Source organism: Hemitrygon akajei, unplaced genomic scaffold (assembly GCF_048418815.1).
Source record: "Hemitrygon akajei unplaced genomic scaffold, sHemAka1.3 Scf000077, whole genome shotgun sequence".
In the NCBI taxonomy this organism is placed as follows: domain Eukaryota; kingdom Metazoa; phylum Chordata; class Chondrichthyes; order Myliobatiformes; family Dasyatidae; genus Hemitrygon; species Hemitrygon akajei.
The window spans coordinates 3,671,631-3,697,230 of record NW_027331963.1 but is presented as its reverse complement, the minus strand read 5'-3'; the positions used below and the strand labels follow the sequence as shown (position 1 = coordinate 3,697,230).

Genomic DNA, 25,600 nt, shown 5'->3' with positions numbered 1-25,600 from the left:
TTACAAGTGGGAAGAAGTGGAGTGATATTTGGAAATCTGACTATTTAAAGCATAATTTAGCAAGTTAACCACTTATGGACAATTTGCAAAAGCTCTGGTAAGAAAATCCTTCATTACCTGTTACACTCCTGCTACATAGTTTGTGTGAGAGAGCAGATGAACTTGATCGAACCCAGAGGAAGTCATAGTTCTTATCGACAGTGATTTGCTAGCTGTTAAAATAAATACCTCATTATATAAAAATCACTGTGCACATGTCACTGGAAAAAAAATATGCACAATACATGATTTATGTGCACATAAATTAGAAATTAGAGCGGGTATTGGAGGGAAGGTACAGAGACCTTCAGTGTCCCTGATGCCCTCACCTACAAGATGTGCATCCAGCTGCAGCTTGTAACCCTGTACTTGAAGGAGCTGGGACTTGAAATTGTTGAATTCTGGATCAGCTGGGAGTCAGAGGGGGTGATAGATGTGACATGAAGAGTGGTGCAGGACACAGGAAACTGGGTGACAGTCAGGCAGGTGAATGAGGTTAAAAGGCCATCGAAGAGTACTCTTGCGGACATCCCACACAACAGCGAGGTGGACCACTTTAGAAACTGTTGGGGGCATTACCTGGCAGCAGAAAGTCAAATAAGTGATAGGGGATTCATTGGTTACGGGAATGGAACAAGAAGGGGACTAATATCCTAGTATTAAGGCTTGCTGGAGCTAGTGTGGTGGGAGGGTGATGTGCTTAAAATAAGTTGTAGGGGGAATGAGAGCCAGAGTGACAGAACGTATAGTGGAGAGGGTGCATTGAGTCAAATTGAACTGACTTTATTACATACATCCTTCATACACATGAGGAGTAAAAATCTTTACGTTACTCTCCGTCTAGATGTGCAACATGTAATTTATAGTAATTTATAATATATTGTTTATAAAAAGAACAATCAATATAGCATCAACGTGCAATTGTATTGGCGTGAATTAATCATTTTGATGCCCTGGTAGAAAATGACATCCCAAAGCCTATTAGTCCTTTTGCTGTGATACTGTTTCCTGGATGGTGGCAGTAGGAACAGTTTGTGGTTGTGGTGAATTGGGTCCCCAATATCCTTTGGGCCCTCTTTACACACATGTCTCTGTAAATCTCCAGAATAGTGGGAAGTTCACATCTACAGATGCACTGGGCTGTCTGCACCACTCTCTGCAGGGTCTTGCGATTGAGGGAAGTACAGTTCCCATACCAGGCAGTGCTGCACCCAGTCAGGATGCTCTCAGTTGTCTCTCTGTAGAAAGTTCTTAGGATTTGGGGCCCACAACAAGCAACTTCAACCATCTGAGGTGAAAGAGGTGCTGCTGTGCTCTTTTTGCAACACAGCCAGTACGTACAGAGCATTTGAGATCCTTGGTGATGTTTATGCTGAGGACCTTAAAGCTGTTCAACCTCTCAACCCCAGATCCATTGATGTCAATAGGGGTTAGCCTGTCTCCATTCCTCCTGTAGTACACAATCAGCTCCTTTCTTCTTGTGACAATGAGGGAGAGTTTGTTTTCTTGACACAAGTCAGATGTTGTTCAGACCTCAGATATCGATCACTCAGCTCCAGAATTGCTTCCAAAAACTCCAGCTATTGCTACTGTATTGTCACTCCTACCTTTTCCCTTCCAAACAAGTTTGGCCAGCTTCTCTGTCACAGAAACATGGAGGAGTTCAGTACGGAAACAGGCTATTTGGCCCATCAATGCTAAAAAAAAAAACATTTAAGGTATCTATTGCAACTGCCTGTACTGGTACCATCGCCCGCCATACCCCTACCATCCAGGCTCCCATCCAAACTTTTTTTCAAATGGTGAAACTGAGCTCATGTGCACCCCTTGTGCTGACATCTCATTCCACACTCACACAACCATTTCAGTGAAGAGCTTTTCCACATGTTCCCGTTAAATTTTCACCTTCCCTGCTTACCCATGCCCTCTAGTTGTCATCCCACACAACCTCAGTGGAAAAAGCTGCTTGCCTTTACGCTATCTGTACCCTCATAATTCTGTATACTTCCAACAAATCCTCAAAGCAATGTTTAATGACCTTGTCTATGTTTAGAGCATTTTTTAGGTGTATAAGATGATGAGGGGCATTGATCGTGTGGATAACCAGAGGTTTTATTCCCAGGACTGAAATGGCTAACATGAGGGGGCATAGTTTTAAGGTGCTTGGAAATAGATACCAAGGGGATGCCAGTGGTAAGTTTTTTACACAGAGAGTGGTGGGTGCATGGAATGCACTGCCCGCTATTTGTGTGAGAGTGTTTCAGTTACTGTGGGGCCAGGAACCCCTGCAGCTCAGTGGAAACCAAATAATACCCATGGAGAGAGTCAAACTGAGCCAAGTCACAGATTGCAGATGGCAGAAATGCCCCATTCTTATAGAGACAGGAGGAGCATCAGAGAATTCAATGCTCATTCCAGATACCAGCACTGTGCCCAGTTAGAAGATGCCAACTTGGGTTGAACTTCACTGTAACTGTGTAATTCCAGATCACACCTTGACTACTCAAGTGATCTCATCTGAAATGTTGTTCTACAGCCATTGATGGATTTTGTGAATCCTTTTACATGTTAAAAATGACAAGGAATTTGTCTACAGGAATCTCAAACAGAACACACCAGCTTTGCTGTCTCTATCGAGATATTTAATAATTGGAGCAAGGGACTCACTCGATAATCCTTCCTGCTGAGACTGTGGGATTCGCTTGGTCATTTCGACTAAAGATACATTAGCAAGTTCATACTAGGACAATGCCATTCACCTGTTCTGTGCGTGAGAGAAGGGATTTAGTCAGTCTTCCCGCCTGTGGACACACCAGTCAGTTCACACTGGGCAGAAGTTGCTCATCTACTGAATTTGTGGGGAAATATTCACTCAGTCATCTGACATAATGGCTCACCAACGTGTTCATATCGGGGAGCGGCCATTCATCTGCTCGGACTGTGGGAAAGGATTCACTCGGTCATCAGCACTGAAGGTACACCAGCGAGTTCACACTGGAGAGAGGCCGTTCACCTGCTCCGACTGTGGGAAGGGATTCACTTGCTCATCTAACCTGAAGGTACATCAGCGAGTTCACACTGGGGAGAGGCTGTTCACCTGCTCGGACTGTGGGAAAGGATTCATTCGGTCATCTAACCTGAAGGTACATCAGCGTGTTCACACTGGGGAGTGGCCGTTCACCTGCTCAGACTGTGGGAAGGGATTCACTTGCTCATTTGACCTGAAGATACATCAGCGAGTTCACACTGGAGAGAGGCCATTCACATGCTCAGACTGTGGGAAAGGATTCACTCGGTCATCTCAACTACAGAGACACCAGTCATCTGACCTACTGGTACACAAGTCAGTTCACACGGGAGAGAGGCCATTCACCTGCTCAGACTGTGGGAAGGGATTCACATGCTCATCTAAACTGAAGGTACATCGACGAGTTCACGCTGGAGAGAGGCCATTCACCTGTTCAGAATGCGCGAAGGGATTTACTCAATCATCCATCCTACTGGCACACCAGTCAATTCACACCGGGCAGTGGCCGTTCACCTGCTTGGACTGTGGGAAGGGATTCAGACGGTCATCCCAACTACAGAGACACCAGCGAGTTCACACTGGGTAGAGGCCGATCTCCTGCTCAGACCTTGGGAAGAGATTCTCTCAGCCAGATCAACAAAATGTGCATCATTGAGTTCACACTGGGGCGAGGCTGTTCACCTGCTGTGAACGTGGGAAGCGATTCACTCAGTCAGCTAACCTTATGTAACTCTCACTTTGGCTGGCAGCTTAATTTCGGAGTTGATCGCCCCCCAGCCCGGCCAAACTTAAGAAATCTCATTTGGGTGGATGCTGTGTGATGTCTTCCCTGTTACAAATCAGTACCCCGAAATTACAAACAGTACACAATATGTGATTAAGCAATTGAGATTTATCATTCTTACTTTGACTATAGGGTTAGTAAAGTAAACAAACAAAAAAAAAGAAAAAGGGCCCACTCTCTCCATTCACGTCTTCTCATCTGTCCCCAGCAAAAGACCATGAAAATCTCTCTTCCTGACTCACAAAAAAGGTTTCTCTCATCGGATAGCCCTGCACTCCAAAACCCTGTTTTCTCTGGTCTTAACCAAGCATTGCTGCTACAGAGAAACCATTGCCTCAGCAGTGAAACATTACAGAGAGGTCATTACATCAGCAGTGAAACCTTACAGCATGTTACACTTACCACACACTACCGGGTTCACACTGGGGAGGAAGTTTCAATGAGCTGCATGCTGGATATTTGTCCATCACCGTTGCTGAATGCAATTTCGGGAGTGACTGTCGGAGCTGAACTCTGCAACTATTGCTGCTGCTCACCACACCCAGTTCTGCACCCTGGTCACTGGGCATGGGAGGAGTTTCTTCTGCTGCACATTCACCTTTAACGGGACTGGAGTTTAATATTCTGGATCTGAGACAAATAAATCAGTTTATTTTAAACTCTTTCTTTGGTACTTAAGTGAATTTGTTACACATCTCGTGTACAGTAGAGAGTCAACCCTGGCCAGCTGGACCCTGCCAGTGATTCTGTTCCATTAGATTATGAGGACACTCAGTCCTCGTTTATTGTCATTTAGAAATGCATGCATGCATTATGAAATGATACAATGTTCCTCCAGAATGATATCACATAAAAAACAGGACAAACCAAAGACTCACATTGACAAAAAAAACACATAATTATAACATATAGTTACAGCAGTGCAAAGCAATACCATAATTTGATAAAAGTAGAGCATGGGCACGGTTTAAGAGAAAGTCTCAAGTCCCGATCGACTCCAATAGTCCCGATATCAGGCAGCAAAAGGGAGAAACTCTCCCTGCCATAAACTCCCAGGCACCGACAAACTGATGCCTTGGAAGGACCGGACCACAGCAGACTCTGAATCCGTCCGAAAATTTCGAGCCTGCGATACAGCCTCCCGAGCGCCTTCGACCTCGTCCTGGCCACCGAAACAAGCAAAGCCGAGGTCTCGGAGGCCTTCTCCTCCGGAGATTCCGAACCGCACAGTAGCAGCAGCAGCGAAGCGGGCATTTCAGAAGTTTCTCCAGATGTTCCTCCACGCTCTCACGTCTGTCTCCATCAAATCAGGATACTTATTATACAATAATATTATACTTAATATACAGATACAAAGCTGTACTTAACAAGCAACAGACATCATTCTCCAGAGAGGCCGTGTGTGCTGCGTTGTGCCGCCATCTTCTCCTCCTCCTCAATGACAGTTCTTTTAAATCCTCCCCTGTACGGCCAAAGTCGGCATGGTTTTCCTCAGCTGAAATCTTCCCAGACAAATCTGTTGGAATCCTTTGGTGTGTTACCTACCCGTGACAGTGGTGTACTTGTCACGTGACAGGTGTTGAAGCTATACTGGACTTGAGGTAATGGTCTTGTCATGGTGGAGTGACGTCATTTCCCCTCGTCAGTAGAGGTCATGTGACAGGTTTTTTTTACAGTGTATAAAAGGAGGACCCCTCCCTATGAGGAGGGGCAGTTCGTGGCTGGATTTGCCATGTTGACTTCATGCCACTGCGTGATTTAATGTTATGACGCAGTTTAGTTGAAAGATGGAGTTTTATTTAATGCCCAAAGTTTAAAAGGTCATTGCCAGCAGTTTCTTTATAATACTGCTAGTTAAAAATCAGTGGAGAGTGAAGGTCGGAGTTCGGGAGTTAACAGATCGAGGAAAGTCGATTTCGATGGTGAAACAGATTCGACCTTGTTTGATCCTCATTCAGAAGGAATTCGTTGAATGTCCCCGTGTTAATCCCTGTGACTAGCAGAAAGGATTGGGAACAGTGTTGTAAAGGAAAGGTCAGTGCCTTTAAGCCGTTTCATTTTTCATCTTCGTAAATTCTTCGTGGGAAAAGTAGTTCGACTGGGAATCGCAACGACACGACGTGAAAGAGAATTTAAATCGTCTTAAAAAGTCTCTCCCTTAAATGGACTGTAAGCATTTTGAACTTGTGCAATACTACTTTGAAGAACTGTTTTTGCAACATCGCTTTAAGAACTGTTTAATCTGCCGCACAGCAGCTGACTTCCGGTTACTTGAGTGGTTTGTTTACTTTTGGGGGTTTTTCAGTGTTTAATAAATGTTTTATTTGTTATAAAAAAAAACCTGCCTCACTCTTATATTTATTGTTGCTGAATCCGTTAACAGGTGAAATAAGAAAGGCGGTGGGTGTTGTTTGTTTGGATTTTCAGATGGTCTTGAACCAGGTGCTGCAGCTGAAGCTGCTTAACAAGACCACAGCTCATGGTATTTGATGTCTCTGTGCCTGTTCCCGCTGGAGTTTAGAATTATGGGGGGGGGTGGGGGATGTGTTGGTGTTGCGGGGTGGGTTTCCTAAATACTGAAAAGCCGAGGTATGGTGGTTATGGAGAGGATGTTTCCCATAATGTGGAGCCCAGGACCAGGGGTACACCCTCAAGACTACAGGGAAATCAATTCAGAAGAGAGATGAGGAGGACGTCTTATGATATTATGTTTATTCAACACGGCCATGTCTGATCTATGCTTCTGTTCCCATCCCCGTCTATCTCCACCTCAAATGTACCCACCCACCTGCCTACACTCAGATAGATAGATAGCTAGATAGACACTTTGCTGATCCGAAAGGAATTTACTTGGAAGATTTAGAATTTTAGAAATTTCTATATGTCTCCATTTAAAATGAGTGGCCCTTTTCGATCCCTGTCCGTTTCTCTCTCACTGATCAATAGAGATATCAAAGAGCCCATCACATTCCCTTGAGTATCTCCCCCATCTCAATCCCTGGTTTCTTTCCCAGTTCAACTCCCCATCTCTCTTCCATCCCCATTCCCTCCAATCTCTCTCCACTGTCATTCTCTCCCACGCCTCTTTCTGCCCCCTCACTCACTCCCCGTTTATTTCTCACCCACGTCCGTCCCATTTTCCGCCATCCCTCACTGGTTGTCGCCCCCGTCTCTCCCCTCTGTTTCTTGCCTCCGCCACTTCCCTCCCATCCCTCCTCAGTCTGTCTCGCTAACACTCCAACAGCCTCTTGTTGCACTCTCTAACTCAGTTTGTCTCTCTCAATACCACCACAAAGCCTGTTCTCTCTCTGTCTCTCTCTCCCACTTCCCTTCTCTCCTCCCTCTTCCTCTATGTCTCTGTCTCTTTCTCTTCCTACTTTGCTTCATCCAACTCCAAATGCCAGCAAGTTGAGATGTCACCAAGGATACTTACCTTGTCGATGTCACTGTCGCACATTCAAAGGGACGGGCCGCTCTTAAAGAAACAGTCACAGTACGACCGCAGGCTCGTAACAGCCGCAACACAACTTCCCGACTTTTGAACTCAATGCTTCAACTAATAAAGACAACCACGCCATTTGCATTCTTAACCACCTGATCAATCTGTGCTGTCTCTTTCAGGGAGCGATGAACTCGGAGTCTAAGATCCCTCTGATCATCGACACTGTTCAGTGTTTTTCATTTAACAGTGTACTGTCTCATACATTCGACCTACCGAGCTGCCAAGATGATCATCACTAATCAAATCTCACTGAGATTTCTCAGGTCCTGTTGAATTTATTGCCAAGTGCACAAGTACGGGAAGGTACAGGTACAGAGAAACACTGACTTGTGGCAGCATCACAGGCAAGTACATTCAGATAACACACGGAACACAAATTATACAATTCTCTGTCAGTAACAATTGTTATGAGTGCTGAACAAACCAGTTGGAAATGTGGTTCAGAGCTAACCCCCCCCCCCCCCCCCCCGTGAACTATGCTGCTAATGAGAGAGAGAGAGATTAAGAACAGAGGTAGAGACATCTGCTACAGATTTTTTTTTGCTCTTCACGGATTATTTACCTTTCGCTACAAGGACGTTTCTTTGTTCGTTAACATTCCTGAGGAGACAGCAGAAGTGGCCTAGTTTGATGGACATAGACATATTGAGTTGATGGATGGCTGATACCCCGTCAGTGGGGTTAAAAGACGGGTCTGTGGAGAAACCCTCAGACACACCAGTGGACACTAAAAGAGTGTTGTGCACCCACAGGAAGGTGGGGGCTTAGAGGACCGAATCAGGAGATCGGTCACAAAGCTCACAGTGTGACGGCAGGGCTGGTGGGGACTTGTGTGTGTGTCCACTCATGCCAGAGTGACGAGTCCACCACGGAAGAACGGTCCAGCCGAGAACGGAGGGGTCATAACCGAATGTCAACAACGGAACACGAAGACAACAGAACGTTTGCCTGCTACAGCTGCTGAATCTCTCTCTCTCTCTCTCTCTCTCTCTCTCTCTCTCTCTCTCTCTCTCTCTCTCTCTCTCCCTCTCTCTCTCTCTCTCTCTCTCTCTCCCCCCCCCCGCAGCACGAACTTGAGTTTATATTCTTCTATGACAATTCATTTACCCCTAGACATTGATAGAGCTTGTTTATTATTATTGATTATTATTCCTACACTTCTATGTTTATTATTGCTAACCTGTTTTACATATATATTTGCATTTTTGATATTGTTTTGCTTCGTTTACTAATAAACATCTTTAGTTACAGTACCACCAGTCTCCAACTTATCCTTCCATTTCTGCTGGTCTGTTAACCCATTACGGGGTATGTAACACAATCTATATATATGTTTTATGTCATTAACAAGATATAAAATACATTGTGTCAGGATCAATATTAAAATGTGCATTTTGTATCAATAACAGACTTGCAAATGTTGAATTTGGTCCCTGTCTCCATTCCTCCTGTAATCCACAACTAGCAACTTTGTTTTTGACACAATGAGGGAGAGGTTGTATTCTTGACACCACTGTGTCGGGGTGATGACTTCTTCTCTGTCGGCTGCTTCGTTATTATTTGGGATCCGGTGGATCAATGTAGTGCCGTCAGCAAATCTAATTAGCAGATTGGAACCCGCCACTGCAGCCCCACAGTGCACTATGTACAGATTGCAAAGCTACGAAATTGCATGTGAATAGCCTCCCCCAACTCCACTCTTTCTGCGTCACCAGCAGACTGGGACATCTCACATCTCGCTGCCTCCGCCAGGACATTAAACTGTGAACAACTGTGGGCAGAGACTGATCTCTGGGGTACTCCAAACGCTACCTCCTTCCAGTCTGAAAACGACCCACTCATCCAGACACACACTACCGGCAGTTTATCGATCTCCAACGACAAAGCCTAATCACCTACTCCAGATGTTCAATACCATTGCTGACTCTGAGTTTACCACCGTCAAATGCCGGGAGGGACATAATAATCAGAAAGTCTCTCGTCACAGCCGTGTAAATAAAATGTGATCTCAGTAGGTGTGTGGCGCATGCTCAGAATGCGAAGGAGACAGACAAACTGAGCCAAGTCACAGACTGATGAAGGGGAGGAATAATCAATTTTGATACAGAGAGGGAAGCAGAGAGTTTGATATTGTGCCTGATGCCGGAACTGTGGCCAGTTAGAAGATGTAATCTTGTTCCTCTAAATTGTTTTGAGATGTGACAGTGTTTTAATCAGAAGGCACCATGGAGACTAAAATTATTTCAGTTGAAATGTTGTCCTTCACCCACTGACGTGCTTTGTAAGCTTTTAACACTGTAGAAAAGGCAAAGGATTTGTCTATGGGACTCACAAACACAACAGCACGTTAGTTCCGCTGTATCTGTCAGTTCACCAGCGCTTGAATGCCGCCGATGCTTGAATGTGGAGGCGGAGATGCCGGAGAAGACAGCGCCCCACTCGCTACAAGGAGAGCCCGATCACGTGTCCATGTCCGTGACCTGATTGGATACATCTCATGACGTTCAGAGCACTGTGACGTCATTCACTGGCTCTCATTTTGGAAGGGATTCCGTCAGCCATCTCAGATACACCAACAGCTTCACACTGGGAAGTGGCCGTTCACCTGCTCCGTGTGTGCGAAGAGACTCACTCAGTTAACCCACCTTGTGATGCTCCGGTGAGTTCACAATAAATAGAGGCCACATTTCTGTCCGGAGTGAGCAAAGAGTTTTACTCAATCATCCCAGCTGCTGCAACACCAGCAACTTCACATCAGGGAGGAAGTTCAAATCAGCTCCGTGTTAAATGTTTAACGATCACGGTAACTGAAGGCAGCTGCAGGTTCATGAGGGACTGTTACTGTCAGATTCTGCAGTTCTTGCGGCTGCTCATCGCACCCAGGACTGAACCCTGGTGACTGAGCATTGGAGGAGTCCGTTCTGCTGATGTTAGCCTTAAACTAGACTGGTGTTTAATATTGTGGATCTGTGAAAGATAAATCAGTTCTGTATAAAATCCCGTGTCTCGCTTGAGAGGCCACTCGGCCCAGCTGGTCCCTGCCCATGTTTCTGTTCCATATCAGTATATGAAAATCTATCCCTGTCGTTCCCCTCTCACCCTCCCTGAGATGACAGGTTGCAACTAGTCACCACTCCGTCGGATAGGAGATTTCTCTTCAATTTCATAAAATCACAGAAATCTATAACATATTACCGATGCTTTGGCACAGAATGTTGTGCCGACCATGTAACTTACTCTAGAAACTGCTTAGAATTACCCTACCGCATAGCCACCTATTTTCCTAAGCTCCATGTACCTATCTAAGAGTCTCTTAAAAGACCCTATTGTATCCGCCTCTACCACCGTAGCTGGCAGTGCATTCCACAGACACACACACCACTCTGCTTAAAAAAAATTAGCTCTGACATCTCCTCTGTACCGACTTCCAAGCAGCTTAAACCTATTCCCCCTCGTGTTAGCCGTTTCTGCCCTGGGAAAAAGCCTCTGACTATCCACACGACCAATGCCTCTCATCATCTTATACACCTGCATGAATTTCCTGCATGATTTTCTCCGGGCTGAATAAGACGATGAGCTCACTGTGGTTGTGACGTTCTTCAGGGCTGCCGACGAAGCTGGTTAAACTCCTTCTCTGCTCTTTTCAACGTTTTGGGTCATTTTCACCAATTTTAAAGGACTGTGCCTCAGACAGCTGGGTTGTTGCAATTGGTACGTTGCAACAGATCACTAACGGAGTCTGGTTTCGATGTTAAAATCACTATCTTCATTAGTATCCACTCCAAATATAAAAAATTAAACGAAATAAACAGAAGTTAACAGTGTAATGCGTATATATAGCTCCCAAACTATCAAGCTTGGGAAACAATGCTTAAAGCCTTATGATGGTAAAGTAGAAAAGTTCAGTAATCCACGGAATAAGTGAGTGAGAGGAGAGATTTGTAAATCCACACGAACATGTAGAGAGAAGGCAATTACGAAGAATTCCACACACATTCCACGCCGGGTAAACGAAATAACAGCCGCCGAAGATCTTATCCGTCGATTAGTTCCGAAATCCACTTAGAAATATCACCAGGTGACGGTGACAGGAATATCGTCTTCAAGTGGTTACCACAGAACACCCGGATTCCAGGTAAGGGCCAACAAAAGTGATACCACAGGACACTCCAACAAATCCACACAAATGGATGATAGGAAGTGACAGTCACACATCCGTTGTGCACTGCATGCCAATGATCAGATCAACCCAACCTTTTGGGCATGGAAGAGTTGCAGCCTAGAGCAGTCACACGCTGAAGTTCCAACAGCTTGTCTCCCTCTCCCTCTCCCGCTCCCGCTCCCTCAGGCTGCCGCAGCTTGTGTCTGACGTCACAGCCCCGCCTCACTCAGGCACTTAAAGCGACACTCACAGTAAACGAACCTGCGGTCTCGTAACACAGAGCACCTCTAAAGTCTGACAGCAGACTAGCGAGTGAATCTTCGATGGTGCAGTGTCAGAAACCAAAGAGTTGCCAGCCTGAGTCAGGGCTTTGGGGCTCCAGAGAGAGATGGGGTCTAGAGTTTACGAGGAGGAGGAGGAATCAGACCAGCAGGATGTGGCTACAAAAGAAACATTTGGAAACTGGTTGACCGAAAAAATTGGTGGTTATTTTCTGCAAAGTACTGGAGGAAATCAAGAGATCCGGCAGCAATTGTGGAGAGGAATAAATAGACAACGTTTAGACCGAGCCCCTTCAGCATGCCTACACTGTGTACTCCGCTGCTTAGTTGCTGCCTGAACTGCAGAGTTCCTCCAGCATTTTGTGTGTGTGCGTCTCTGTATTTCCAGCAACTGCAGAATCTCCTGTGTTTTATATCTGCATTTTACTTTGGCATGAGCTGCACGTTGAAATTGAGTATATTGTTTCTGGAAGCCGCTTTCTGCGTGTGGTGAACTACATATACCTGTCTGGACTGCTCCTGTGGCTCCTCCCACAGACCCCTGCTGACTGCTCCTGTGGCTCCTCCCACAGACCCCTGCTGACTGCTGCTGTGGCTCCTCCCACAGACCCCTGCTGACTGCTCCTGTGGCTCCTCCCACAGACCCCTGTATAAAGGCGACTGAGGCCTGTTGCCCAGCCTCATTCCCCAGGATGTAGTGTTGTTCATTCTTCCAGTCAATAAAAGCCGATACCTCGTTTCCTACGTCTCAGAGTGAGTTATTGATGGTGCATCACTGCGTTAAAACAGCTACAGATTTTTCTACACACACACGAAAAAAACTGAGGTATGGACATTGATCCACTGCTTGCAGAAATGTTTAATGGCACCAACATTACCCATAAAGTCCTGCGTTAAAAAATTTTGACCGGCTTTGAAGCACCGATGAAATGCGCAGGCGTCAGGGCTGTGACGTCTCCGAATATCACGCATGCGCGCAGTACACAAGGCCTTGCAGATATCGGTTGCAGGTAAGAGCGATTCTCAGTCTTTTAATCTTAAACACCTTTTTCAGGGCAATTCCTGTGAACTTCGAAAACCGTGACCCGCAATCCCAGGACAGCCCTGCCCTCTTCCCTGTCTCTCAGCCCCACGATCCGTACACGGGCCCCGGGGAGCTTCCGGCTGATGAGGGAATGGGAACCGATGGATCTCTCAGACAGAGCTGAGCTCCAGCTATCTAAATGCAAAGATTTGGAACTCCGAGAAAGGGAACAAAATCTTTTACATCACCAGTTGAGAAAATCGCCTTTGTTCTACCTCCAATCACTAACAAGAGAAAATCTGCAGATGCTGGAAATCCAAGCAACACTCACAAAATGCCGGAGGTATTCAGCATTATTACTCTTTTCCATAGATGTTGCCTGGCCTGCTGAGTTCCTCCAGCATTTTGTGTGTGTTGCTTGTTCTACCTCCTTTTGTTCTCGACTTTTCTACCAGTGAGAACATGTTTTGTCCCATTCTCTCTGGTTACATAATGATATCAAACACCTTTGCCCTGGGAAACAAGCAGCTTTCGCATCACAAATGTGCCAGACTCCAATGAGACAGACTACTGCCCTTCCCTTCATATTCATTGGGATTGCCATCACTGAGTTCACCACCGTTAGTCACTTGGGGGAGAGTTCAGAGGAAATGTCTATGTAGAGTCCAGAAACTGGTGATACCTGTGTGCATGTGGTGGTGCTAAAGTTGCTGGAGAATTTGCAAGTGGGAAGCAGTGGAGTGATATTTGGAAATCTGACTTTTTAAAAGTGTAATTTAGCTAGCAAACCACATATGTACAATGTGCAAAAGCTTTGGTGAGAAAATCATTCATTACCCGTTACAGGCCTGCTACGTAGGTTGTGTGAGAGTGCAGATGAACTGGACCAAACCCAGAGGAGATCAAAGTTCCTATTGACAGTGAAAATGAATACAGCTGAATGATAATAAAATACACTGCGCACATGTTGTCACTAGCTAAAAATGCACAGTACAAGCTTTACATGCACACTGGTCATTACAAATCAGAGGGGACATTGGCAGGAAGGTGGGGAGACCTCCAGTGTCCCTGATGTCCTCACCTACAAGATGTGCATCCAGCTTCAGCTTGTAATCCAGCACTTTAAGGAGTTGGATCATGAAATGGGTGAATTCCAGATCATCCAGCAGATGGAGGGGAGTGATGGATATGACATGAAGTGAGATGAGTTACACCCAAGGTTCAGGACACAGGAAACTGGGTGAGAGTCAGGAAGGGGAATGAGGTTAAATAGCCATCGCCGAGTACTCTTGTTGCTATCCAACACAGCAACAGGTGGACCACTTTAGAAACTGTTGGGGGGAATTGCCTGGCAGAGGAAAGTCAGAGGGGTGATAGGGGATTGGTTAGTTAGGGGAACAGAACAAGAAGGGACTAATATCCTAGTAGTAAAACTTGCTAGAGGTAATGTTGGGGTGGGGGGGGGTGAAGTGGTTAAAATAAGTTGTAGGGGGAATGGGAGCCAGAATGACAGAACAGATAGTGGAGAGGGTGAATTGAATTGAATTGACTTTATTAAATACATACTTCATAAACGTGAGGAGTAGAAATCTTTACGTTACGTCTCCATCTAAATGTGCAATGTGTAATTTATAATAGATAGTCTGTACAGAGGACAGTCAATATAACATCAAAATGCAATTGTATCAGCATGAATTAATCAGTCTGATGGCCTTGTGGAATATGATGTCCCGGAGTCTGTTGGTCCTTTTGCTGTGATACTGCTTCCTGGATGGTAGCAGCAGGAACAGTTTGTGGTTGTGGTGAATTTGGTCCCTGATATCCTTTGGGCACTTTTTACACACCTGTCTGTGTAAATGTACTGAATAGTGGGAAGTTCACATCTACTGATGAGCTGGGCTATCTGCACCACTCTCTGCAGTTTCCTGCGATTAAGGGAGGTACAGTTCCCATACCAGGCAGTGATGCAGCCAGTCACAATGCTCTCAATTGTGTCCCTGTAGAAAGTCCTCAGTGGCCCCATCCCAAAGTTCTAAATACTGTCTGAGGTGAAAGAGGTGCTGCTGTGCTCTTTTCACAACACAGCCGGTGCGTACACACCATGTGAAATGCTTGGTGATGTTTACAGATTGCAGATGGCAGAAATGCCCTATTATTATAGAGACGGGAAGAGCATCAAAGAATTTAATGGTCATTCCAGATACCAGCACTGAGCCAAGGTACAAGATTATTTCTCTCTCCAACTTGAGTTGAACTTCACTGTGATGTCAGATCACACCTTGACAACTCAAGTCATTTCATCTGAAATGTTGTCCTTCACCCATTGATGGATTTTGTAAATCTTTTCACAGGTTAAAAATGACAAGGAATTTGTCTACGGGAATCTCAAACACAACATGCCAGTTTTGCTGTCTCTGTCCAGATATTTAAGAGAGGAGCAAGGGATTCACTCAATCATCCTTCCTGCTCAGACTGTGGGGAAGGATTCACTCAATCATCTGACCAACTGGTGTGCTCGTCATTTGCTGGGACACTGGGAGTGGATTTAGTCAGTCATTTCAACTGAAGGTACATCAGCAAGTTCACACTGGGCAAAGCCATTCATCTGTTCTGTAGGCGAGAAGGCATTCAGTTGGTCATACCACCTGTGGACACACCGGTCAGTTCTCTCTAGGCAGAGGCTGGTCATCTGCTGAATTTTTGGGGACGGATTCACTCGGTCATCTGACCTAATGGCTCACCAGCGAGTTCACACTAGGGAGCGGCCATTCACCTGCTCAGTCTGTGGGAAGGGATTCACTAAATCATCTCACCTGCTGAGACACCAGTCAGTTCACACTGGAGAGAGGCCTTTCACCTGCTCAGACTGTGGGAAGGGATTCATTTGCTCATCCCAACTGAAGGTACATCAGCGAGTTCACACTGGGGAGAGGCCATTCACCTGCTCAGACTGTGGGAAGGGATTCACTCAGTCATCCGACCTACTGGCACACCAGTCAGTTCATACTGGAGAGAGGCCATTTACCTGCTCAGAGTGTGGGAAGGGATTCACTTGCTCATCTCACCTACTGAGACACCAGTCAGTTCACACTGGAGAGAGGCCATTCACTTGCTCAGACTGTGGGAAGGGATTCACTTGCTCATCTCACCTACTGAGACATCAGCGAGTTCACACTGGAGAGCGCCCGTTCACCTGCTCAGACTGTGGGAAGGGATTCACTTGCTCATCCGAGCTGAAGGTACATCAGAGAGTTCACACTGGGGAGAGGCCATTCACCTGCTCAAACTGCGGGAAGGGATTCAATCATTCATCTGAACTGAAGGTACATCAGCGAGTTCACACTGGCGAGAGGCCATTCACCTGCTCAGACTGTGGGAAGGGATTCACTTGCTCATCCCTACTGAAGGTACATGAGCGCGTTCACACTGGGGAGAGGCCGTTCACCTGCTCAGATTGTGGGAAGGGATTCACTTTCTCATACAAACTGAAGGTACATCAGCGAGGTCACACTGGGGAGCGGCCGTTCATCTGCTCAGACTGTGAGAAGGGATTCACTTGCTCATCCCAACTGAAGGTACATCAGCGAGTTCACACTGGGGAGAGGCCGTTCACCTGCTCAGTGTGTGGGAAGGGATTCACTCAGTCATTTAAACTGAAGGTACATCAGAGAGTTCACACTGGAGAGAGGCCGTTCACCTGCTTAGACTGTGGGAAGGGATTCACTCAGTCATCCATCCTAATGGCACACCAGCAAGTTCACAGTGGGGATCAGCCGTTCACCTGCTCAGAATGTGGGAAGGGATTCACTCGGTCATCTCAACTGAAGGTACATCAGAGAGTTCACACTGGAGAGAGGCGGTTCACCTGTTCGACTATGGGAAGGGATTGACTCGGTCATCCATCCTAATGGCACATCAGCGAGTTCACACTGGGGAGCGGCCGTTCACCTGCTCCGACTGTGGGAAGGGATTCAGTGGGTGATCCGACCTATTGGTACACCAGTTCATACTGGGCTGTTCACCTGCTCAGTGTGTGGGATTCACTGAGTCAGCTCATCTACAGACAGCAGCGTTGTTCACACTGGGTAGAGACTGATCACCTGCGCAGACTTTAGGAGGAGATTTTCACAGCCAAATCAACCAAATGTGCACCATTGAGTTCACACTGTGGAGAGGCCGTTCACCTGCTGAGAATGAGGGAAGCGATCCACTCAGTCATCTAAGCTTATGTAACTCTCGCCTCGGCCAGCAGCTTAATATACGGGGTGATAGCCCCCCACCCCAGCCCGGTCAAACTTAACAAATCTCGTTTGGGTGGATGCTGCTTGAGGTGTCCCCGTTACAAATTAGTATGCTGAAATAACAAACAGTAAACAATATGTGATTAAATGATTGAGCTTTATAATTCTTACTTTGACCATAGCATTAGTAAAGAAAATTGAAAAAAAGAAAATGTGCCCACTCTCTCCATTTGCATCTTCTCATGTCTCCCTGGCAAAAGCCCGTGGTAATCTCTCTTCCAGACTCACAAGAAAGAACATTTCTGTCATTGGATAGTCCCAGACTCCAAAACCCTGTTATCTCTGGTCGCAACCTAAACATTGCTGCTACAGAGAAACCATTACCTCAGCAGTGAAACATTACAGAGAGGCCGTTACTTTAGCAGTGAAACCTTACAGCATGTTATACTTGTGACACACTACTGGGTTCACACTGGGGAAAAAGTTTCAATAAGCTGCGTGCTGTATATTTGTCATGCACCCTGGTCACTGGGCATGGGAGCAGTTTCTTCTGCTGCACATTCACCTTTAATGGACTGGAGTTTAATATTCTGGGTCTAAGACAAATAAATCAGTTCTATTTTGAATTCTGTCTTCAGTATTTAGGTTTCACACAACTAGTGTACAGTAGGGAGTCAACTCAAGCCAGCTGGACCCTGCCAGTGATTCAGTTCCACGACAATCCTTTTTAATCCTCCACTGTTGTTCATCTCTCGCTCTCCCTGGATGGTGAGATCCACCACTGGATCCATCATCCAGTGGTGACGGATTCCAAACAGACACCACTCTGAGGTGAAGAGGTTTCCTCTGAGTTTTCTGCAGAGTGAAGAAGTCGAGGAGAAGGAAATCAGAAGTGGGGCGTGGCAATGTCAGAGTAGAAACATTCTGAAGCTGATTGACAGAGAAAATCTTTTGTTTGTCTGACTGATGACACAAACTATACCCATGGCGAGGTGCTCCACTGGTCGAGGAACTTGTGTGCATTGGGAAATGCTTTATCTACTGAGGGAGTTGTTCCTGCTTGTTTATCCTGTAATATTATATCCGGATGGTTATTATGGACTGTCCTATCTGAAATAATGTATTGATTAACGTATAATTTTGTCACCATCTCGTCTTCTTAGATCGTTGGAATGTCTCCCATGGAGGGTCATACTCATTCCACTGTTTAATGTTTCCTTCCAGAGTGATGATTCATTTTTTTGAGTTGGCCTCTCATTTAAGTTTTCTGGTCTGTATTTCTTATCACGATTGCATACACACACATGGAGTGCTAAATCCAGTTCATTTTTGATTAAATCATATACTTAGAAGTTTTATCTGACTGTTGTGTGATCTTTCCTCATGTGTGTTATTTCTCTTCCTCCTTCTGTCCAAGGTCGTGTTAATCTCAGTGGGTTTGAGTGGAAATAGTCTTTTCTAAAGCTTTCTTAAGATCTTGTTTATCTTTCTAAATTTTACTGATTGAAATGGGACCAAGATATTTTTATTTAAAAAAATTCAATGTCGGTATTGATGAAAATGTTTATTGCCTGTGTTGTATTTGCTAATTATTGAGCTCTATTTGGTAGGTTTTTTAAAGCCTTGAACTAACTTTTGTCAAAGGTTTTCCGTATTCCGCACTACTTTCTATGTTCTTTGCTTGTTGATATTCCAGATACGTGGGTACCCAGAGTCCCGGTGAAGGGTCTTGGCCTGAAATGTTGATTCCCATCCATAGATGCTGCCTGACATGCTGAGCTCCTCCAGCACTTTGTGTGTAGTTCTCTAGATTTCTAGCATCTGCAGGTCCTCTTGTTTCCCAGATACTTACATATTTATTGAAAGATCAAGCTGCTATTGGGTTGTGTGGCTCTGTTGGTAAAATATTAAATAAAATAATTAGAAAGAGGTGGCATAGGGTTGGAAGGTGTAGAATATGTGGGTAGAATCAAAGAACAGCAAATGTACAAAAAAAATCCTTGATGGGAATTGTATAGGGACCTCCAAACAGTAGTAAGAATGAGGTCCACAAATTTCAATGCGAAATAGAAAATACGTGCCATACGGGCAATGTTACAATAGTCATGGGGGATTGTCATGCAGGTGATTAGGAAAATCAGGATGGTGTTAGTCTCAAGAGGAGGAATTTCCTAGAATGCCTACAAGATGCTTTTTTTCCGAGCAGCTCGTGGTTGAGCCCACTTGGGGATCAGATATTCTGGATTGTTGTAATGAACCGGAATTAATTAGGTCACTAAAGTCCAAAGAACACTTAGGGGCAAGTGCTCTTAATATGATCAAATTCACCCCGACATTAGAGAAGGAGAAGCTAAAGTCAGATGTGGAATAAAGAGAATTAGAGAGGCATGAGAGAAAAATTGGTCAAAATTGATTTAAAAAGAACACGGGCAGGGACAAAAATGGAGCAGCAATGGCTGGAATTTTTGGAAGCAATTTGGAAGGCACAGGATATATACAGTGGCATGCAAACGTTTGGGCACCCCTGGTCAAAATTTCTGTTCCTGTGAACAGCTAAGCGAGTAAGAGATGACCTGATTACAAAAGGCATAAAGTTAAAGATGACATATTTCTTTAATATTTTAAGCAAGATTACATTTTTAGTTCCATCTTTTACAATTTCAAAATAACAAAGAAGGAAAAGGGCCCGAAGCAAAAGTTTGTGTGCCCTGTATTGTCAGTACTGAGTAACACCCCCTTTGGCAAGTATCACAGCTTGTAAACACTTTCTGTAGCCAGCCAAGAGTCTTTCAGTTCTTGTTTGGGTAAATGACTGGGTTCAGTCATAAGTAGCAAAGTACTGACTGTGGAAATTACAAATCAGAATATTATTAGAGTCAAAGAGAGCAGCAGTACTGAAACAGGCCCTTCTAGTCCATGCTGACCTGTTTTTGTTGTTACTGCCTAGTTCCAACTACCTGCACCAGAGCCTCCATACACCTCCCATCCACGTCCTCACACAAATTCCTCTTTAGTGTCTAAATCAAACCCACATCCTCCACTTCCACTGGCAGCTCATTCCACACTCTCACCAACCTCTGAGTGAAGAATTCCCCGAAAATAATTCACTTTCACCCTGAACGTATGCCCAATGTCAGGGTGAGAGGGAGGACGGGGCAGAGAGGGAAGACAGTAAGGGGAGGGGTGGTCAAATGCAGAGAGGGAAAGAGAGCAGAGAGATTATACTGAAAATCTTTCAGAAAAAGTAATTGAACTTGCTGCAAACCTACTCTCCATATCCTGTACATTCTTAACCAAATTATTGATCGAGATGACAATAATGGTTGATGTTCAAAGTAAATGTTATTATCAGAGTACATATATGTCACCACATACAACCCGGAGATTGTTTTTCCTACAGGAACACTTAGCAAATCTATAGAATAGTAACAGGATCAATGAAAGATCAAGTGGAGCATAGAATTCAACAAACTGTGCAAATGCAAATATATTTAAATATCAATGAATAATGAGCGCAATGGGGTGTAACCCTGGGGAACCTCACTAGGCCCGGGCCTCGAGTCCAATAAGCAGCCTCCCACCATCACTCTCTGCTTCCTACCATCAAGACAACTGTGCATCCAGTGAGCCAGCTCTCCCTGGATCCCGTGTGATCTGACTTTCCACAGGAACTTACCATGTGAACCTTATCAAAGGCCTCACTGATGCCCATATCGGCCCCGATCCTGGGACAGAGGTGTCACTGATCAGAGGGCATAGATTTAAGCAGAGGATGCAGAGGTTTAGAGGGACATGAGGTGGAGATTTGTCACTCAGAGCGCAGCTGAAATCTGGAACTCACTGCCCGAGGTGGTGGTGGAGGCTGGTCCCTTCACAACATTTACGAAGAGGATGAGCATTGAAACTGCCGAGATACAGTCGGCTATGAACCAAGTGCTGATAAATGGGACCAGTGTAGACAGTGAGTGGACGGTCAGAACAGGTATGGCTGGCCAAATGCCTGTTTCCGTGCTGTGTGATCCACCACTCCGGACATGCTAAATTAACGATGGTGGCACCGCAAGGCATTGATTTCAAAACTCCACATCCCTCTCCATCCTGAAATAAACCAGACTGCACCCCTTTGTCACCACTGGAAATAGCTATTTCTGACAAGGTAATATATCAGTGATTAAATCCGGCACCAAACACCGTGTTTTCATCCCTGCACATTGTAACTTGAACCATCTAACTGAGGGTCTGATGGAGACATAACCCCTGTCCTCTGCACATGTGATCACATCTCCCCTGCGTCTGACATTTCAAATACCCTCAGAAGGGTTTTCTGATTCAGTCTGAAGGTTATGGTACATTCAGCTCGTCGTCAGACCTGACAAACCATGTCTTCCCACAGCTGGTTCCACCTGTTGGTGTGTCCTCTTTCCTCCACCTCCAGGGAAGCTGCATCTCCACACAAACTCCTCACTTGAGACGACTGTCTGTACCCGTGACACAGGAAATCACATCACTGTCACTCTCCTGATACCGTGTCTGACTTGCTCACCTCCGGGTACCCTCCCTCAACAAGCCCCTTCCTCAGTCACCATCTGTGAGATTATATAAAAACACAATTACTGTAAAATGATCTATCAGACAGCTCCTGTACCCCTCCACCCCGGACGATGGTTTGCTGATTAAAACTCTCTCTCCTCAGGCCCTTCCCTACTCCCTTTCCCCTTGCAAACTCCAGCTATGCCAGCTGATGCGAATCCACTGTGAGGACATTTATATCTCACAGGAGGATGTAGAAACCCGTGTTGTTCTCTGATACAGAGGTCACTGACACCCCACCGCCATCCCAATCTGCATCAACAGCCCATGACGCTGACAGCTCTTCCAGACACTGGGGCTTTGTAACAAATACAATGTTAACAGCAAGATAAGACAGTAATTCATTTGAAGAGAGAATTGCTGCTTCCTGAAAGGACACGCGAGCGTCCGATACAACGGAGCAGATCCTCCCCTGTTTGCAACTTTATTTGACCCGGGTCACGGAACGTCCGATCATCCCACTTTCTCACAACAGCAACCGCACCCACACCTCCCTCTCCCCACACCCATAGTCCACCCATTACCTCTACCCACACACACACAGACAGATCCCCTTCACCCCAAACCCCTCCGAGCCCGGGAACCACAACTAACTGATCCCACAGCCCGGGCTCGGGTGCAAAGCTAAAACCGGGGCTGCGGGACCGGAGAGCCCGGAGCCTCCAGCCGTCCGGCAGAGCTCGTTCCCGACACTTTTCATAGAAACATAGAAAACCTACAGCACGATACAGGCCCTTCGGCCCACAAAGTTGTGATTCCACGCCAACCGGCCCCCGATTTCCACAAACCCGAGATCAGACCCTTCTTCACAGACGCCTGAACAGAATAATAGCTACGGTCGGCACTGCGCCTGCGTTTAGCAGGAGGTTCTGGGCTGCACCAGCCGTGGCCGGGGGTCCCTACAGAGGGAGCAGTGGACGGAGGCGAGAGAGACAACGGAGAGGTAGATCGCAAACGCGACAAAGTCTGCAGATGCTCGAAATCCAAAGCAACACAAACAAAATGCTGGCGGAACTCAGCCGGCCGGGCAGCCTCTATCAGAGAGAAAAATCACACGCCCACCCCACCTCCCGCATAAAACAATGCAATCAGAGGTTTATGATCATTTTCAACATCAAAAGATTGCCCTGACACCAACTGATGAAATGCCTCACAAGGAAACATAATGCTGAGCAATTCTTTTTCAATCTGGGCATAACGTGTTTCTGGATCAGATGATGAACGAGTTTGCATGTGCCACTTGTAGCCATTCCTTATCATGTTATGATCATTTTCAACATCAATAGATTCCCCAGAGGGAATCGGAATGAAAATGTTTGGACACCAGGAAGTCCCGCTCGGAGCGGATAGTTCAAAGGTTAATTTATTATCAAAGCAGATATCCGTAAACAATTCTTGAGCTTTTTTTCTTCTCCAGAAAACCACGAAACAAAGAAAGAGCATGAAAGTTGTTCAGAGAGAAAATTCAAACTCCCATGTCAACCCCCGCATCAAAAAGATAGCATACCGATCATCAAACCCCCCAAAACCCACCCCTCACGCACAAAAGGGAACAATATCATCGACCGCCCCCCCCCCCCCAGAAAAAACACTCCTACCCCGCACAACTGCGGAGGAGCCGGTGTCACCAGTGTAGAGGCGGCCGCATCGGGAGCAGCGGACACAACGGGCGACCCCGGAAGATTCACAGGTGAAGTGTCGCCTCACCTGGAAGGATGTTTGGATAACGGAGAGAGATCGACCGTCCGGCCCTTTCACTGTGACACCCCGAACTCCACATCCAATCCGTCCAAACGAATCTGGGTGAACTTTAATGACCAATAAATATAATTCCTCTCAGCGATCAGCTGTCTGAGTGATTCCCTGACTCTGAGAGGAAGGGGTGTCTATGGTCCGCACTGTCAGGGTGTTGAGCTTACCAGGAGACAAAGACTGCAGGGACGAGAGGTTTTCTGTTGACTAATACACTGTGTGTGTGTGAAGTGAACTAGATATACCTGTCTGACTGCTCCTGTGGCTCCTCCCACAGACCCTGCTGACTGCTCCTGTGGCTCCTCCCACAGACCCCTGTATAAAGGCGACTGTGGGCTGCTGCTCTCCCTCATTTTCCCCAGGATGTAGTGTTGTTTATTCTTCCAGTCAATAAAAGCCGATATCTCGCTTCCTAAGTCTCAGCGTGAGTTATTGATGGTGCATCAGTGTGGACCCCGCTGGCAATTCTGGTGTTGTGACCCGAATCGAGACAAACACTACGCTGCCCATTCCACCGACAACACGGCACAGCCGGACACATTACAGGGGACTTTACATCTTACAACACTGGATTCAGTGATGAAACCCGTGATTAATGTTGTTGTCCCACCGAAAAATCCATTAAAGTGATTTTAAATACGAGCGCTCCCCCACAGGTGACGTCACACAGCTCCACCCCCCACTCGCCTGACGTCACACATGGGCTCCCCACACCGGGATCTGCCCTGACGGGCGCGGTGTCTTACGTCACCCACGTGCTGCTGTACTCGAGCTTTATCGGTTTAACGGCTGGGCTAATAATTAAGTGTTTATAAACATAGACTGATTTAACTGAAACCCGCACATTTCCTGTGTGGGTCTGAATTGTGTGTCGGGATGGGATGGGATGGGAATCGAAATTATAACTCTGAGAACTCTGTGACCTGGGGCTGGAGGGAAAGGGATCGGGGAAGATATGGAGGGAAAAACTAAATACGAGTCTGGTGTAAATATGGAAATAATATAGGGAAATAATGAAATAATTTGGGAAGTGCGGCGGTGGGTCGGGCAATATGTGAAGGGGGAGGAACAGTCACCGAGTCACGTGATCCTGTTTTACCGCGGATCGTCAGCATTTTCCGAGGCTCCGCCCAACGCCCGTGACGCAATAAGCACATTGCGCATGCTCACATTCCCGGGAACGGCAGTGTTTTTTCGTTCTTTGTGAAAGCGGGACGGCGGTGAGATCGGGATCGGAATGGGCTTCTCGCCCCCTTGGACGGGGAGCCGGAGACGGATTATTCTCTGCGGGGCAACACCAACAATTTCCCTTCGGTAAGTATTGAAGCCGGTCCCGAGCGGGGAGGTCTGACGTTGGGTAGTGAGTTAACTTTCCCGAACTCAAACAAGAGAAAATCTGCAGTTGCTGGAAATGCGAGCAACGCGCACAAAATGCTGGAGGAACTCAGCAGTCCGGGCAGCATCTAGGGGAAGAATACAGTCGACATTACCGGCCGAAACCCTTCGGCAAGACTGGAGAATAAAAGGTGGGGGTGGGGAGGGAGAGAGAAACACAAGGTGATCGGTGAAACCTTAAGGGGGAGGAGATGAACTTTCCCGAACTGGCGGCCTCGCCTCGCTTCCTTCACAGAATCTGCCGGGGTCGGTCCGGGTTGTGAGACCTTCACACCGAACCGTCTGAGATGAGCCGCCGCTCAGCCCCTGTTGTTCTGGTCCTATTAGCAGGATGACGTAAACATGTTTCTATATTGTCACTGACAGAGAATCGTATAGTGTGTGTTCCGTGTGTTATCTGAATGTACTTGCCTGTGATGCTGCCACAAGTCAGTGTTTCTCTGTACCTTTACGTTCCCGTACTTGTGCACTTGGCAATAAATTCAACAGGACCTGAGAAATCTCAGTGAGATTTGATTAGTGATGATCATCTGGGCAGCTCGGTAGGTCGAATGTATGCGACAGTACACTGTTAAATGCAAAACCCTGAACAGTGTCGATGATCAGAGGGATCTTAGACTCCAAGTCCATCGCTCCCTGAAAGAGACTGCACAGATTGATCGGGTGGTTAAGAAGGCAAATGGCATGGTTGTCTTTATTAGTTGAAGCATTGAGTTCAAAAGTCATGAAGTTGTGTTGCAGCTTTATAAAACTAGTTAGACCACATCTGGAGTGTTTCACACAGTTCTGGTCGCCCCCATTC

General features: G+C 46.2%; 1 protein-coding gene across 1 annotated transcript; it reads left to right on the top strand.

Moving 5' to 3' along the window:
* Positions 1–12,759: 12,759 nt before the first annotated feature.
* LOC140722463 (uncharacterized) lies at positions 12,760–18,542 on the top strand. Its single transcript, XM_073037201.1, has 2 exons — positions 12,760–12,806; positions 15,172–18,542. Exon 2 carries the CDS (start codon positions 15,553–15,555, stop codon positions 16,708–16,710), a length of 1,158 nt encoding a protein of 385 aa, XP_072893302.1. The 5' UTR covers positions 12,760–12,806; positions 15,172–15,552; the 3' UTR covers positions 16,711–18,542.
* Positions 18,543–25,600: the final 7,058 nt, after the last annotated feature.

Coding starts and splice junctions, on each gene's coding strand:
- LOC140722463 (XM_073037201.1), top strand. CDS start 15,553: ATGGCTCACCAGCGAGTTCACACTAGGGAGCGGCCATTCACCTGCTCA.